Below are 17,468 nucleotides of genomic sequence, written 5' to 3'. Positions count from 1 at the left end.
CTTTCCCTCTGAAAAGAGGGGGCCGGACAACCCCCGGCCACCCTGCCCCTGCTCTCCCCTGGAAGATTCGGGCCTGCATCTTAAGCCCCAGGTCCATCCACTTCACCCAGGTGGTCTCCGATAGGACGGCTTCGGTCTTGGGCTGGTGGACTCCAGTTCTGCTCAGTAGAGGGAAAGCCCCGAGCCTGTAGCTAAAGGAGGGACCATCGGGGGGGACTGAGGGTCTCCACACCCCAGAATGGTGGCTACGCAAAACCTCCACCCCCCCCGCGACTTGGCCTCACAGCATCTGGGTAGGATCCGGGCAGCTCTAATAACTGGGGGTCAGCCTTCCTGTGATCTCGGATGTGGGACACTGAGGGAGGAGGGCACCTCGGTCGGAGGGGTTGGTAGCTGGTCAGTACAGGGAGGATGTCAGGGCTCAGGAGGAGCCAGGGTGAGGACCATCTTCCCGGACACACGGGTGAATCTGGACACTCCCCTGTGGTCAGTAGTTCCTACCGGCCAAACACAGGGAGGGGAGGCTGCGGTTGAGTGGGGAGGTTAGAGCTTGCGTACGGAAGGGCAGGTCCCGGGACCCTTAGGTGGGAGGCTGAGCGCTCCCTCCTCTCCATTTCCAGAGTCACAGGGAAGGTGGCAGCATCAGCTTCAGAGCAGAAGAGGAATCGGGGCGGGTGCTAGGGGGTCATTCCCCATTTTTCATCCTAACTCTGAATGTGACCTGAAAGGACATGCCTCCCCTGCTGGCCCCCACAGGTCCCCCTCTAACGCCCAGGCAGGGCTGTATGGCTGTGCCCCAGGGCTCACTCTCACTTCCTCCTCAGAGGTCTTAGGGGACACGCTGACTAGGCGAACAGGAGACTTGTGGGTCCTAGAGTAGTGGACTGAAGGCCCCTTATGAAGCAGACTTGGTTTAAACCAGGGACAACTCTCCCTGCGAAGGTGCTCACATTTCCTTACCCTTTTCCAGGTGCTCTTGTTGCCTGCCTTCCTAACTGCAGTCCCTGACCTGTATCATCATGCCTCGGAAGCACAAAAACAAGCATCATGCCCGTGGGAAATGCCACCAGGTCCAGGGGGACACTCAGGAGGCCCAGGCCAGTGCTCCTGGAGCCCCAGGAGAGGAGTGCCCCTCCTCCCCCTCTTCTGTCCCTCAGGGTTCTCCTCCGAGCTCCCTTGCTGCTGGCGATTGCCAGGAGCTTCAGGGAGCCATGGCCCCTAGCTCTCCTGTTGCAGAGGCTTCCTGTGCAGGAACTGAGGAAGGTGCCCAGGGCCCCAAGAAGGAAAGTGCAGATGCTGCCCGGGAAGACCTGGTAACTCGGAGCATTCGCAAAGATCCTCTGATGAGGAAGGCCAGCATGGTGATGGATTTCCTGCTGGAGAGGTACACCAAGAAGGAGTCCATCACACAGAATGCCATGCTGAATGTCATTGGCAGGAAGTACGAGCAGCACTTCCCTGAGATCCCGAGCAGAGCCTCTGAGCGAGTGGAGCTGGTGTTTGGCCTGGAGCTGAAGGAAGTCGATTGCAGCAGGAACATCTACACCCTCGTCAACAAGTTCAGTCTTGGGGTTGAGGAAGGTTCAAGTGATGAGGAGGAGCTGCCCAAGTCTGGTCTCCTCATGGCGCTCCTGGGCATCATCTTTATGAAGGGTAATCGCGCCAGTGAGGAGGAGGTCTGGCATTTCCTCAATGTGTTGGGGATCCATGCTGGGAAGAAGCACTTAATCTTTGGGGAGCCCAGAAAGCTCATCACCAAAGATCTGGTGCAGAAGGGGTACCTCAACTACCACCAGGTGCCCAATAGTGATCCTCCGGGCTACGAGTTCCTGTGGGGCCCGAGAGCTTATGCTGAGACCACTAAGATGAAGGTGTTGGAAGTTCTGGCCAAGATCCAGGATACGGTCCCGAGTTCCTTCCCAGACCTCTTATGACGAGGCTCTGAGAGATCAGGTGGAGAGAGCAGGGCTGAGAGGCGTGGCCTGGGTTCCAACAGTGGCTGAAGCCAGTGCCCCTACCAGGGCCAAGTCCTACAGCTCTTCCCACATCTAGGGAGGGGTCAGGGCACTTTGTTCCCTTTGTGTTGGAAAAGAACACTCCACCTCTTAAATAGCGCAGGGTAGTAGGGGTGTGGGGAAGAAAACCCATATGTTCCTCACAGTTTTAAGTAGTAAGGGAGTTTAGGTGCAGGTTTAACAAAATATACATGTTTTCCTTTTATCCATATGAATAATATTTAGTCAAAAATAGATGGTTTAGGTAGGGAGGTAAAGGATTTTTTTATTTTTAAATTTCACTACTATTCGTAAGGTTTATCTTGCTTCAGAATCTAGGTTTATTAATGTCATGGATGTCATGTTTACTACTGTTAGGTTTAAGACTAAGAGCTCATTATATGTAAACAAGTTGAAAAGACTTCAGTATTTTCCTTATGGTCCAGAACAAGATAACATAACATTGGAATAGAATTTTACTTGGAAATGTGTAAGAATCCTAGAGATAAGTATTTGGGATCACAAAGCTTTCAGAGTAAATGCTGGTTTATTCTGTTTGTCTTCTTATCTGTCCTCTTTCTTTGTAAAAGTTAATAACATGGACTGAGATTTGTTTAGCTTATTCAAACTGTATGACACTTATATCATAATAAAAGAGAGTCTTTGCTCATTATTTCCTTTTTCTCCCAAATTCATTGACCATATTCTGATTAGAAGGATTTCTTGTAGTACTGGGTTGGTAAGAAAATGAAGCCCAAGCCACTGCCCATGGAATTTTGAGTCTAGCAGCAGGGACCATATAAGGAAGGTGGTGAGCTAACTCTAAGGAATAAACAAATCATAAATTTAAATGGCGGAGGTGTGGAAGAGGAGGTTCCAGATGAGAGCAAGGAAGGCGAAGTTACCTGATTAAGGTGGCATTGGGTCTTGGGAAAAGTCTAGTTCCTCGGTGGGAGGTCGTGTTCAGGCCAGATGCATGATGGGCTAGATGAAGCTGTGGGAGTGATGCCAGACACTCATATGATGGTTCTCAGAGGTGAGGCTGTAAACCTGGAATATATCTAAACCATATATTCACCATTATTTGGGGATATCCAAAATCCATAGGGAATGGAAGGGGCCCTGTGCACTTGAGCCAGGGCAAGTGAACACTCAAAATACACATTTTCATCAAAAGCTGTCCAGAGTTTCTGAGAAATAAGGGTGATACCCATTGAAGCGAGATGCCAAGACGTCACTGGACTGTCTCTCTTTTTCTGGGATGGAAGCAACAGAACTTGCTCTGTTAAACAGGCAGTTTAATTAGGTTATGTTTAGTGTAATTTGGCAAACTTTAAGGGAGGGCTCAATTTTTGCTGTCAGTGGGATTAAATTGGGGGTGGTTTGGACACCTGAGAGGGAAGTTGCTGGTCCTTGAGACAAATGAACTTGTCCTTGCATCCATGTGGAGAAGATAACCCCAAACACCTATTAAAACAGGTGCTCAAATAGGGAAATACTGCTTAGTTTTACTTGCTGGAGAGCATTAGTGCTGATGTCGATTTGATTATTGTTTGGAGTTGCATATTCTCTAATATAGGCTGGAAATAAAATTATGTGATGGAATTTTGTTACCATTTGGGGTCAAAATCACATTTGTAATAACTGCCATTCATTCAAAGTACCAAAGCTTGCCTCATACTGTGCCAGGTGATTTACATACATCACACATGTCTGTCGTCCTACACTATAGACTCTTTCAAACACAATTTCCAGATAAAGAAGCTGGAATAAAGAAGCTGAAATTCAAAGCTCATAAATGATAGGAGCTGGACTGAACCCTGGCACTGAATTCCTCCAGAGCCCATACTGTGCCACTCCTCCAGGAGGAGGCTAACCTTGGGTCATTTCCTCTTTCTGAACATGAGTCCAAAAGGTATTTCACATGTGAAATAGCAGAATTTCATACCCCAAACACGGTTTTGGAATAAAAAGCCCCAGAAGTAAGTAACAAAAAATGAAAACAAAAGTGAAGTACGAATAAGGAAGGAGACAGCATTCAGTGACAATTTATCTACAAAGGAAATGTCAGTAAATGGCAGTAGATCAGGGATGCAGAAAATCATTTAATTCAGCCCCTTCCTTTCAGAGAATAAATCTGTTAAGAGTGAAGGTTCTACAAGAGGCTGTGTCTGGTCAGTGAAGAGAAGGAAGAGATCAGCGTGTTTTCTCTGATGGCACACCACCTATGCTGGGGCCCCCTCCCGGACTGCAGCTACCCTACCACTCCTGGGACTCAGCCCATTCTCTGTGAGATTTGTTGCAGGCAGACTAAGACTTTTCAAAGACGTGGCTTTACCCAAGAAGGCTCTCATAGAAGAGACAGGACTTAAGGTAAAGACAGATGAATGAGGAACTGAAGTCACAGAGAGACTGGCCTGCGTCAGCTCTCAGAAGCCCAAGACAGGGCTGCCAGGCTGCGCATTCCCTCACTTCTTTTCAGGGCTTGCAAGGACATGGCCTTTGGTTTACATAGGTCATTTTAGGTTGGAAGAAAGAGGAAATCCAGACTCTCCCAGGAGTCAAGGTGAGGCACCTGAGTGACGGCATACCCCTACACTGAACACAGAGGGCCCCAAGAAACCTGAATCCTGATGTGGTCCCTGAAGGCACAGGTAGGAGTAGCCTCGTGTGGCATTCCCAGACTTTCCCTCTCTGGCACCACAGGGAGTGAGGACCTTAGTCAGAGGAGATCTCCCTTATGTAAACAGAGAAAGGAGCCCCAGATGCTGCCAGGAGTCCAGCTTTGGACTTACAAAACCCCTGACCTCAGAACTCAGGAAACCACACATAACTATGCCCTTCCTGGTGGCATCCCTGGAATACCTGCTCATTGTTGGCATTACATGCCCATTTCCTTCTATGATGTCACAAGAGGGATCAGGACATGGTCCAAGGGGTATAGCCTAGGGCCAGCAGTGGGATTATTTCCAGGTTTTCCAGAAACCAACTGAATACCCTGAAGACGAAGGGAACTGCACATCCCATAACCATATGATGCATCTCATCCTCTGCACCGCAGAAGACCAAGGACAGGTATGGAAGGATGAGGAGAATCTTACTTTCTCCTAGGGTTCTCACAGAGATGCTTGCCCTACTATAAGAAAGTATAGTAGTAGAAGGGGTGGACCTAAGTGGAAGGGAGGGTAGTATTTCAGGCCACACCAGAGGTCAAAGCAAGGACTGAGGGATCATCTACCAATGAAAAGAAGTGATAATCAAACCAGCCCTGTTCTTATAGCCCTTGAAAAACCAGGGCAGAGCTATCAACTCAAGTTCCATCAACATTTATTTACATCAGGTGTGTAGGAGGTGAACCCCTTAGTATGAAGGTGCAGATACTATTCCAAGAAAGGGGTGGGGACACCAGGCTCTATGGGGAACTAAAGGAAGCCCTCTTAATTCATGTTGAGGACTCCAAATGCAAGACAGAAAACTTCCCACTGAGCACTCAGCACTGGGTGATAACTACTAACTGGGGTGATAAGCTGAGGCCCTCTTCATTTCTCCGAAATCCCAGGGAAATTTGTAATGACAACTACAGGACAGCAGAGGGAATGGGTCCTAAGACTGGGCACTAGTTGGGTGGTGGTCTTGAATGTGAAATAACAGATGCCTCTGTGTAGGAGACTACAAGCCCCTTCTGTCACCCCAGTGTGCCTGAGGCAGGGGTAGCAGGATGAAGCCTAAAGATCACTCTAATTTCCTTCAATATGTTTCCCAAAGGACTGATAAGAGAATAGGAACCCTGCGGTTTTTCAGAACAGTGCCCTCAAGTAAAGCACAAATGTAGCTTTCCTGATAACCAAGGTGGTATTTCCGTGCTGCGTCTGCACACTCAACCTTCGTCTTCCTGTGAGCCCTTATCACCTGCCCTCCTACTCACACTTCTAATCATTGACCCCAGCACAGGCATCATGCCTCGGGGTCAGAATCATAAGCTCTGCATCCATGAGAAACACCACCAGGCCCGATATGAGCTCCAGAGTCACAAGAGAGTTCAGCCCACTGCAGTAATGGAAGAGTTTCCCTCTACCTCTTCTCTTTTAGAAGATAATTCACAGAGCTCATCAGCTACTGGGTCAAATAGCACTTCCCAGGGGTCTTTAGAGGCTCCATCTACTACCAGCACTTTTTCAACTACTTCTGACACAACATCTGATGTAGAAGATACCAGTCAAGATGAGGAAGATTCAGGTTCCTCCAATGTCTCATCTTCTACCAAGAACACCTACAGGGATACTCTGAACAGCATGACAAGTTTGTTGGAACAGTTCCTTCTGCATAAATATAAAATAAAGCAGCCCATCATGAAGAAGACATGCTGAAGATTATCCACCCAAGATACCATAAGCGATTTGTGGAGATTCTCAAAAGAGCCTCTGAACACATCGAGGCTGTCTTTGCAGTTGGCTTGAAGGAAGTTGATTCAACCATCCACTCCTATGACCTTGTCAGCAAACTGAACCTGCCCAACAATGGGAGAGTGTGGGATGGTAGGGGCTTACCTAAGACCGGTCTCTTGATGACAGTTCTGGGTGTGATCTTCATGAAGGGCAACTGTGCCGCTGAGGAAGACATCTGGAAATTCTTGAATATGATGCAAGTATATGCTGGGAGAAAACACTTCATCTACGGAGAGTCCAGAAAGCTCATCACCAAAGACTTTGTGATGATGAAGTACCTGGAGTACCACCAGGTTGCCAATGGCGATCCTCCACGTTACGAGTTCTTGTGGAGCCCACGAGCCCATGTTGAAACCAGCAAAATGAAAGTCTTGAAGTTTTTGGCAAAAGTCAATGATACTGTCCCCAGTGCCTTCTCATCACATTATGAAGAAGCTTTGCGAGATGAGGAGGAGAGAGGTCGAGCCACAGTTCCAGCCAGGCGTGGCACCACTGTCACTTCCAAGCATGTTCCACAGCCACGTCCAGCAGCTTCTCCCACCCCTACTGAAGACCAAGACTTTAAAAAATCATCCAGATAAAAAAATTTGACATCAAAATAGGGACTTCTGCTGAAATGGGAAGCAATCCCGCAATAATACTGCTGGGACAATGGAATGAAAAAATAAAATGAAAAAAATTTCAAAACATGATGAACCTTGATTGTTCTCCATCTTTTCTGTCTTCTGTTTTGTAAAATTAAATAATTTATGCCTTGATATGCTTCTTGAAAAATGCAGGAGGTATTAAACCTTAACAAATTAGACCTCTTACTGTCTTCATTTATTTTTTCAGCATCTGCTCTTTGAAAGGCTCTATGTTAGTTCTGGTGAGGCTAAGATCAAAACCTAGCCAATGCCCAAACAACTTTAGAAACAAGGAGCTGCAATCACATAATCAAGATCTTAAGATAGCCTTTAGGAATGACAGGAAAGTAAAAAGACTATCCAGGAAGAAATCTCTACCTGGGCTAACATACTGATTTGTTAGGCTTTCCACAACAAAACCCCACAGAATGAGTGGCTCAAACAATGGAAATTTATTTTCTCAGAGTTCTAGAGGCTGCAAGTCCAAGATGAGGGCTGGTTTACCCTGAGGCCTCTCCCCTTGGCTGCCAGGTGGCCACCCTCTTCACTTGGCATTCCTATTGAAGGCATATATCCCTGGTGCCTCTTTTTGTGTCTCAATTTCTTCTTATAGTCACATTGGCTTATGGCCCACCCTAAGAGATCAGCACTGGAATTTCTTTGGAAGGAATGATGCTAAAGCTGAAACTCCAGTATTTTGGCCACCTCATGCAAAGAGTTGACTCATTGGAAAAGACTCTGATTCTGGGAGGGATTGGGAAGTCTATTTGAACATGAGCTGCTGTGACAATCGCTCTCATCTTGCATCAAGTCTTCTAGCTTCACGTTGCAGGACTTCAGGAAAATGGCAATGTTAGTTCTCAGTGATTCAAGTCAAAAGAATGGGAGAGTGAGTGGATTACGATGGCAGAGGTGTATCACACGGGGCTACCCATCTCCCCACAGACACATCAAATGGATGGGAGAAATTGGGAATTTTAGTAAGAAAGTTGCAGCTAGATACAGGTGGACACTAGAAAAATTCAGGATCCAACCGAGTTTGCAGGTAAATAATAAAACTTCATGAGAACAGAAAACCACTAGAACCTAATACCCACACATGTGTAGTACACTTTGTATTGAACCATTCTTTTCTGTCTATCATCTCTCTCATTTCTCCCGAAGACAGGAAAACTAAGACCTAATTTGTTTGCAAAAGAAGTCTAAATTGAATAAACTTGGCCTGATTATTTATCTAAGTACAGTAAGAATAACGATTTGCCATATAGGCGCTTTTAAATCTGCTTTGCTGAAATGGTTCATAAGGAGTCTCCAGAAGGAAATTTTAATAGCCTCTTGAGGCTAGGAAGCCACAGCAAAGACTTGTTGTCAAAATTAGAGATCTGGATGAATTCCTCTCTTCCTGAAGTCCCCAAAACATCCTAAAGTTCCTGTGCCTGCCAGAAGTGATCTTCCTTACTCACCTGGTAAGGCTGATGGGAATTCTGTCAGCAAGGTCCCAGGCTGTTTTTCCAACGGGTTTTTATGGCTCCCTATGGTTAACCTTGGTTTCCTCAAGTTATCTGGTCATATCCAAGTCTACCTGTGTCTGTCAAATATGACATTCCAGTCAAAGTCTCAGTAGTGTAATCACTGTTTCCACTTGTGTCCCGCTACAAGAACTGATTCTCACTGAACTTTTGAAAAATAACTATTTTCCTAAGAAAATAAGAACACTGCACTTTCTAATTTCTGGAGTGATATGGTAGGGAGAGAAAAATTAATGTTTCAATCCTAATGACAAAGGTACAATTTATCAAATTGCTGTGTTAAAAAATTTCCTTATGTCTAGAAAATGAAAGATTTTTAAAAGACAGTAATCTTTCCAAAAAATCAGGAAAATTATCATCATATTTGTAATTCATTAAGCCCCATGTTCCTAATTCTAATATTGCCAGAGTCCAGTTTTTGTACTGTTTCTGTCGATCCTCCCTTAAGTTTGTCGCTCATAGGGTCAATGATAATTTCAAGACGCCTGCAAGGTTTTGGTTAAAGCTTGTATAATTTGCCCAGGGAAATGTGTGCCTGGATCACACTTGATAAACCAAGCAGAGAACACATTTTCTCACACTTTCTTTGCCACTGTAAGGGAATCAGCAAGGGAAGGCTTCAACTAATTCAGAAAAAATAGGAATGACAAGAATATTTTGATGACTCATCTGTTCTGTTCAGTCTCTCGGTCATGTCTGACTCTTTGAAACCCCATGGACTGCAGCACTCCAGGCTTCCCTGTCCATCACCAATTCCCAGAGCTTGCTCAAACTCATGTCCATTGAGAGGGTCATGCCAACCAATGTTTTCATCCTCTGTAGTCCCCTTCTCTTCCTGCCTTCAATCTTTCCCAGCATCCGTGTCTTTTCCAATGAGTCAGTTCTTCACATCAGATTGCCAAAATACTGGAGCTTCAGCCTCAGCATCAGTCCTTCCAATGAATATTCAGGAGTGATATGCTTTAGAATTGACTGGTTAGATCTCCTTGCAGTCCAAGGGACTCTCACGAATCTTGCCCAGGAGGAACAAGATGGCAAGAGGAGTTGCTGGACGTGGAATACATCTCTCTCCATGGATACATCAGGAATACACCTTCAGACACAGAAGTGCATGCAGAATACCAGCTGAGAGTGGACAGGAGTACATGACCAGCAGAAAAGAATGTATAGACCCACGCAAAATTCAAGGTCAAGCCCTGAGCCTTTAGAGCGGGTCCACTGGCTCCAAGATCCTAGACTACCAGAGAACTAACCCTAGGATATCAAATAGTGAGAACTGACACAAAGGAAACCACAGGAATACAAGACCCGGCATCACCAAACCACTGATAGCACCCTCTGCAGGAAGCCTCATCTAAAGCACAAAGAAAACAAAAATACAAACCCGATTATCAGCAGACAGAAATACCACCTTACTCAGCCTTGCCCATTAGAGGAGAAAGCAAACAAAAACTCAGCACAAATCTCACCCTATAAGAAGCTTACGCAAACTACTGGACCAACCTTAGAGGGCAGAAACAAAAAGGAAGAAAGAATTCAACCTTGAAGTCTGGGAAAAGGAGACCTCAAACACGATAATTAAAATAATAATAATCATGATGAAAAAGGCAGAGAAATACTACACAAATAAAGGAACAAACCAGAAACACAGAAGTCCAAATAAATGAAGAGGAAACAGGCAAACTACCTGAAAATGAATTCATTTCTAAAAGGAATGCAGTGATACTGATACTTTGGAAACTGGCAAATTCTTTTAAGCTAAATATAGCTTTACCATCTGAGCCACCAGGGAAGCTCCAGTCTTATCATATTATCTAGCAAATGAACGTTAAGGTATTTACTCAAAAGAGCCCAGCCCATCTAAAAACCTTCAATCAAATTTTAATAGCAGAATAAGTCATAGCTGCCAAAAACTGAAATCACCAAAGATGACCTTCAGTAGACGAGTGGATAAACAAACTATGGTAAGCTACATGGAATGCTATTTAGTCCTGGAAGCAAACATTTCAAACCATAACAAGTTATAGAGAAAATTCAATGTATACTGATTAGCAGAAGGAGCCAGTATAAAAAGCCTACGTACTGTATGAGTCCATCAGTGTTACAGTCTGGAAAATGCAAATCTTTAGAAAGAGTAAAACGTTCAGTAGTTGTCAGGGGTTCCAAGTGAGGTTTTGAGTGATGGACAGGTGGAGCATGGGAGATCCATAGGGCATTCACACTCCTCTGCACGACACCATGTTGGCTGAGTTGATACTATCATGCATCTGTAAAAACACTAAAGAACTGTAAAACACAAAAAGTGAAATGTATTGTAAACAATGGACAATAGTTAATAATAATGTACTGCCATTAGTTGATCCACTGTAAAAAACGAACTTGTATCCATTGTACCAAAAGAAGATGTTAATAATAGAAGATACCGAGTGAAGGAAGAGAGTGGCTGTATGGGACCTCTCTATTCTATCTTCTGAATTTTCTCCAATCCTAAATCTGTTCTTTTAAAAAAGAAATACAGAGGGGCAACAAACTCATAAACACATGAAAAGAGGAGCTACATCGCTCATCATGAAAGAAATGCACATCAAAATTACAATGTGACGCCTCATACAAGTCAGAATGGCCATCATCAAAAATTGTACAAGCAGTAAATGCTGGGGAGAGTTTAGAGAAAAGGTGGGAATGGAAATTGATATAGCCACTATGGAGAACACTGGGGAGATTCCTTTAAAACTAGGATTAAAACTACCATATGACCCAGCAATAGAAATACTGGGCATATACACTGAGAAAAGCATAACTGAAAAGATACCTGTATCCAATGTTCATTGCAGCACTGGTTACAATAGACAGGACGTGGAAGCAAAGCAGACTTCAACTGACAGATGACTGGATAACAAAGTTGAGGTAGCCACATACAGTGGAATACTAGCCATAAAAAGGAACTAATTAAAGTCAATTTTAGTGAGGTGGATGCACCTAGAATCTGTTTACAGAGCGAAGTAAGTTAGAAACAGAAAACTAATGTACATTAACGAATACACATGGAAAGTAGGAATGGTACTCACGAACCTATTTGAAGGGCAGGAATAGTGACACATATGGGAGAATGGACCTGTGGACACAGCAAGGGAAGGCGTGTGTAGGATGAATTGAGAGCGTGGCATTGACAAATATCGAGTCCCATGTGTACAAAAGACAGCTGGGGGGAAATTGCTATATAGTACAGGGAGCTTAGCCTGGTGCTGTGTGACAGCCTAGAGGGGTGAGATGAGGGGGTGGGAGGAAGTCTCATCAGGCAGGAGGAATATGTATATGTACAGCTGATTCATCCTGTTGTATAGCAAAAAGAACACAACATTATAAAGCAAGTATCTGTCGATTAAAACAACTTTTTAAAAGTCTACTAATTTAAAAACTAGAAAAAATTATGGATAAGAACACAGAGCCAGTACAGAGTTACATGCATCAGTGCAAAATGAATAAAAGTCAGCAATAATGAAAAACAAAATATCATAGTAAGCATTTGATCCTCGAATTAAAATTCTTAGGAAACAGGCACAGAAAATATTGACACATATAACTAACTTAAGAAATCTGGCATGAAATGATCAACACAGCAAAATCAAGAGACTGGTCTGGAAGAATCGACAATACTCAAACCATGTAATAGAAAACACACGATAAACAAAAGCAAAGATATGAAAAATGTAGTTACAAAGAAACGTTAGAAAAATGTATGCAGTCTACACGAAGGCAACAAGAAGAATTTCCTGAGCGCCTATGGAAAAAGAAGTCTCAAATAGAATAATATGTTATGTGTATTCATGAGGACATATTGTAAGACTGTCGATTTTCCTTAAATCCTTTATAGATTTAGTACCACATCCAGAGTAGCTGAGACCACAGTCACACCTGGGCGGTTGTTTCCTGTACCCAGAACAAACCATGGAAAACTTACACAAGGAATAAAGACAACTACTAACAAAAGCAAGAACACAAAACTAAATATTCCCTGAGGAACAATGTCTCCATTGAACTTGACCCTGTGAGTGCCCAGGTGGGGGAGTACTCTGAGGCTGACACAGGTGTGCAGGCCCCAAAGGAAACAGACAACAGGATCAGCTGGAAAAGGCTTTAAACTAGAGTGGTTGATTCTTCCACTGGGCCGTGGGACCATGAACCTCTACTGCTTCACTGAAGGAACCTGAGGCAGCATCTCAGAACCCCATGCCAGGATCATGGGGCACCAAAGTTTGGGATGGACATGGCAGTATGGCCCAGAGGTCATGCAATAACCAGCAGAAACTTTGTTAGTGGATGACAACTGGCCCTTGTAAATGATGAGCTTAAGAGACTGTCACACATGGACTAAAAGAGAAAAGCCTGTATCACCGTAATTGTACAAAAGGACAGAAATTCATCTTAGAACTTTCAAGCAATGCCCCTACAGTTGACTAAGAGCCCACAGTGAGAACCGTCAGGCTAAGGAGCCCCTTCACTTTCTTTGCTGGGATTGTGTGGGGCATGGCTGGGGACAGGGGTGGTTTTATACCAGAAAGGGAAAGGTTTCTAGGCTCTGCCTGCAGTCAATATGAAGATCCTGAGTGAGATGTGAAGGGTTCCACACCACAGAAGGCATTCACCCATCCTTCCCTCTTGCTTATCTTACCTGCAGCAGCCAGTTCCAGGAAGCCTTAGGCAGAAGTGTCCAGATGAGATGCCGGTGCACTTCTCACCAGGCGTCTGTGGATTTGACATCTTCCAGGTGAGGTCTTGCCCTCAGGTCAGCAGACGGGACATAATGCAGCATTACGGTCGGAGGAAGACAGGGATAGAGGACAGAGAGGATCACTCAGCACACAAGGTGCCCCAGAGTGCCCTCACTGTCTGTCTCAGCAGCTCCAGGAAGGCTGTCAGGCTCGGGCTCCCAAATTCTTCCTGCTTGGTTTACTGAGAGAAGTGAGAGGTAAGGAGTGAGGCCAGTTGACTGAGATCAGCAGGGACATCCCAGGACCCACTATGAGTTGAAGAAGGGACCTCATCCCCCCTCTTGACAGAAACTCCCCCAGAACCCCGCCCACCCAGGCCCCGCCCCTGCTATCCTCCTGGAGCCCAGATGTGCATGATAGGAAGTGATGGCCCCCTATCCAGGCTGGGTGCCATGCCATCTTTGAGAGTGCTGCTATTTTTGAGAGCTCTGTAGCTGTGACCAGAGGGAGGAGTCCGAGGGTTCATCAGGGGTCCAAGTCAGAGGTGACATGAGTTACAAGTGCACTGGATAGTTACAAAGATATGCCCTGGCACTCCCAACACCTTTTCCATCCGTAAAGAGGGGACTTCCCAGCCCCCTGGAAACCCCATACCTGCTCTACGCCTGGAGGCTCGGACCTGGTTCTTAGGTGCAATGTCCATCGGCTAAGCACGTGGGTTCTCGGGACATAACCTGGGTCCAGGGGTGCTAGATCTGGGTGCGGGGTTGCTGGACCCTGCCTCTATTCAGTACAGGGAAGTCCAGGATTCTGTGGAGTGAAGGAGGGACCCACGGGGGTACTGAGTGTCTCCACACCCCAGATTGGTGGCCATGCCTAACCCCTTACCCAGCGTTACTTGGCCGGAGAGCAACTGGTCAGCTTCTGGGCAGTTCTAAAGGCTGAGGGGCTTCCTGACTGTGATCGCCGACAGGGGACACTGGGGTAAGAGGGTACCTCGTTCCGAAGGGCTGGCAGCCGGTCAGCAGAGGGGGGATGTCAGGGCTCGGGAGGAGTCAGGGTAATGACCATCCTCTGCATCACATGACCGACTCAGGACCCTCCCCTGTGGCCAGCACTTCCAGCCAAACACAGGGAAGGGGGGCTGCAGTCTGAGAGGGGAAGTTAGAGCTTAGTTTTGAAGGGGCAGCCTACAGGCAGCAGAACAGCAGGTCGCGTGACCCTTCCATCGGCGGCTGAGCGCTCCCTCCTCTCCTCCTCCTGGGTGACAGGGAAGGTGTCAGTGTCAACTTCAGAGCAGGAGAGGGAACAGGGTGGGCGGGGAGGGGTTGGATATGGGGGTCTTGCCCCAATTTTCATCCTGAATCTGAATGTGAACTCAGAGAAACTGCCTCCCCTGCCAGCACTGACTGGCCCCCCTCTAACACCCAGGCAGGGGTGTCTGGCTGGGATCCAGGGCTCACTCTCACTTCTTGTTCAGTGGTCTCAGGGGACAGGCTCACCAGGAAAACAGGAGCCCTGTAGGTTCCAGAGCCGTGGTCTCAAGGACCCTGCAGAAGTGCCCTTGGTTCAAACCAGGGAGGACTCTCCTCACTGAAGGTGTTCAGAATATCTCCTTATTACTCCTCCAGGTGCCCTCCTTACCTGCTTTCCTGCCAGCATTCTCGCCTGCTGTTTCTGATCTGTGTCATTATGCCTCGGAGGCATAACAATAAGTACCATGACAACAGGAAATGCCACCAGGTCCAGGAGGACACTCAGGAGGCCCAGGCCAGTGCTGCTGCAGCCCCAGGAGAGGAGTGCCCATCCTCCCCCTCGTCTGTCCCTCAGGGTTCTCCCCCAAGCTCCCCTGCTGCTGGCGATCACCAGGAGCTTCAGGGAGCCATGGCTGCTAGCTCTCCTGATGCAGGACCTTCCTGCGCAGGATCTGATGAAGGAGCCCAGGACCCAGAGGAGGAAAGTGCAGGTGGCTCCCAGGCAGTCCCTGCCACTCAGAGTACTCACAAAGATCGTCTGGCCAGGAAGGCTAGCATGCTGGTGGAGGTCCTGCTGGACAAGTACACCAAGAAGGAGACCATCACTCAGAATGCCCTGCTGAAGGTTGTGAGCAGGAAGTACAGGCAGCCCTTGCCCGAGATGCTCAGGAGAGCCTCTGAGCGCATGGAGCTGGTGTTTGGCCTGGAGCTGAAGGAAGATCATCTCACATGCTAGCAAAGTGATCCTCAAAAATCTCCAAGCCAGGCTTCAACAATACAAGAACTGTGAACTTTCAGATGTTCAAGCTGGATTTAGAAAAGGCAGAGGAACTGGACATCAAATTCCCAACATCTACTGGATCATCGAAAAAGCAAGAGAGTTCTAGAAAAACATCTACTTCTGCTTTATTGACTACACCAAAGTCTTTGACTGTGTGGATCACAACAAACTGTGGAAAATTCTTAAAGAGATGGGAATACCAGACAACCTTGCATGCCTCCTGAGAAATCAGTATGCAGGTAAAGAAGCAACAGTTAGAACTGGACATGGAACAACAAACTTGTTCCAAATCGGGAAAGCAGTATGTCAAGGCTGTATATTGCCACCCTGCTTATTTAACTTATATGCAGAGTACATCATGTGAAATGCTGGGCTTGATGAAGTACAAGCTGGAATCAAGACTGCCGGGAGAAATAGCAATAACCTCAAATACGCAGATGATACCACCCTTATGGCAGAAAATGAAGAAGAACTAAAGAGCCTGTTGATGAAAGTGAAAGACGAGAATGAAAATATTTTCTTGAAACTCAACATTCAGAAAACTAAGATCATGGCATCTGGTCCCATCATTTCATGGCAAATAGATGGGGAAACAATGGAAACAGTAAGAGACTTTATATTTTTGGGTTCCAAAATCACTAGACATGGTGACTGCAGCCTTGAAATTAAAAGACACTTGCTCCTTGGAAGAAAAGCTATGACCAAGCTAGACAGCATATTAAAATGCAGAGACATTACTTTGCCTTCAATGATCCGTCTAGTCAAAGCTATGGTTTTCCCAGTAGTCATGTATGGATGTGTGAGTTGGACTATAAAGAAAGGTGAGCACCCAAGAATTGATGCTTTTGAACTGTGATGCTGGAGAAGACTCTTGAGAGTCCCTTGAACTGCAAGGACATAAAACCAGTCCATCCTTTAGGAAATCAGTCCTGAATATTCATTGGAAGGACTGATGCTGAAGCTAAAACTCCAATACTTTGGCCACCTGATGCGAAGAGCTGACTCATTGGAAAAGACCCTGATGCTGGGAAAGATTGAAGGCAGGAGGAGAAGGGGATGACAAGATGAGATGGTTGGATGGCATCACTGACTTGATGGACATGAGTCTGAGCAAGATCCAGGAGTTGGTAAAGGACACGGAAGCCTGGCGTGCTGCAGTCCAAGGGGTCACAAAGAGTTGGACACAATTGAGTGACTGAACTGAAAGCCTTTGACTGTGGGGATCACAACAAGCTGTGGAAAATTCTAAAAGAGATAGGAATACTAGACCACCATGCCTGTTGCCAAATTAACATGTATGAAGTTTAAGAAGTATCAGAACAGCACATGGAATAGTGGTCTGGTTCAAAAGTGGGAAAGGTGGATATCAAGGCTGTGTATTGTCACCCTGCTTATTCAACGTCCATGCAGATTATATAATGGAAAATGTTGGCCTAATAAATCACAAGCTGGAATTAACATTGTTGTAAGAAATATGAACAACCTCAGATATGTAGATGATACCTCTCTAAAGGAAGAAATCAAAGAGGAACTAAGAGCATTTTGATGAGTTTGAAAGAAGAGAGTGAAAATGCCTGCTTCACAGTCAACACCCAAAAAACTAAGATCACGGCATCTGTTCTTATCATCTCATGTAAAATAGATGCGGAAAAGTGGAAACAGTGGCAGGCTTTATTTTCTTGGGCCCCAGTATCTTTGTGGATACTGACTTCAGGCATGTAACTAAAAGATGCTGGCTCCTTCAAAGGAAAGCTATGTGAAACTTAGCATATTTAAAACAGAAATGTCAATTTGTCAAAAAAGGTACCTATAGTCTAACCTATGACTTTTCCAAGTAGTCATGTACAAATGTAAGAGCTGGGCCATAAGGAAGACTGAATGCCGAAGAATTAATGCTTTCAAACTC

General features: G+C 45.7%; 1 protein-coding gene and 1 pseudogene across 1 annotated transcript; both read left to right on the top strand.

Moving 5' to 3' along the window:
- The first annotated feature begins 1,019 nt into the window (after nt 1-1,019).
- On the top strand, nt 1,020-2,096 carry LOC112445806 (melanoma-associated antigen B4-like). Its single transcript, XM_024989309.2, has one exon. It carries the CDS (start codon nt 1,020-1,022, stop codon nt 1,932-1,934), a length of 915 nt encoding a protein of 304 aa, XP_024845077.1. The 3' UTR covers nt 1,935-2,096.
- A 3,854-nt stretch (nt 2,097-5,950) lies between these two features.
- Nucleotides 5,951-6,989, top strand: LOC112445805 (melanoma-associated antigen B5-like; annotated as a pseudogene).
- The last annotated feature ends 10,479 nt before the right edge of the window (nt 6,990-17,468 follow it).

Source organism: Bos taurus, unplaced genomic scaffold (genome assembly GCF_002263795.3).
Source record: "Bos taurus isolate L1 Dominette 01449 registration number 42190680 breed Hereford unplaced genomic scaffold, ARS-UCD2.0 ScbfJmS_892_Leftover_ScbfJmS_927, whole genome shotgun sequence".
Classification (NCBI taxonomy): domain Eukaryota; kingdom Metazoa; phylum Chordata; class Mammalia; order Artiodactyla; family Bovidae; genus Bos; species Bos taurus.
Note: the sequence above shows the minus strand (reverse complement) of the source record. Positions and strands in the feature narration are given on the sequence as shown.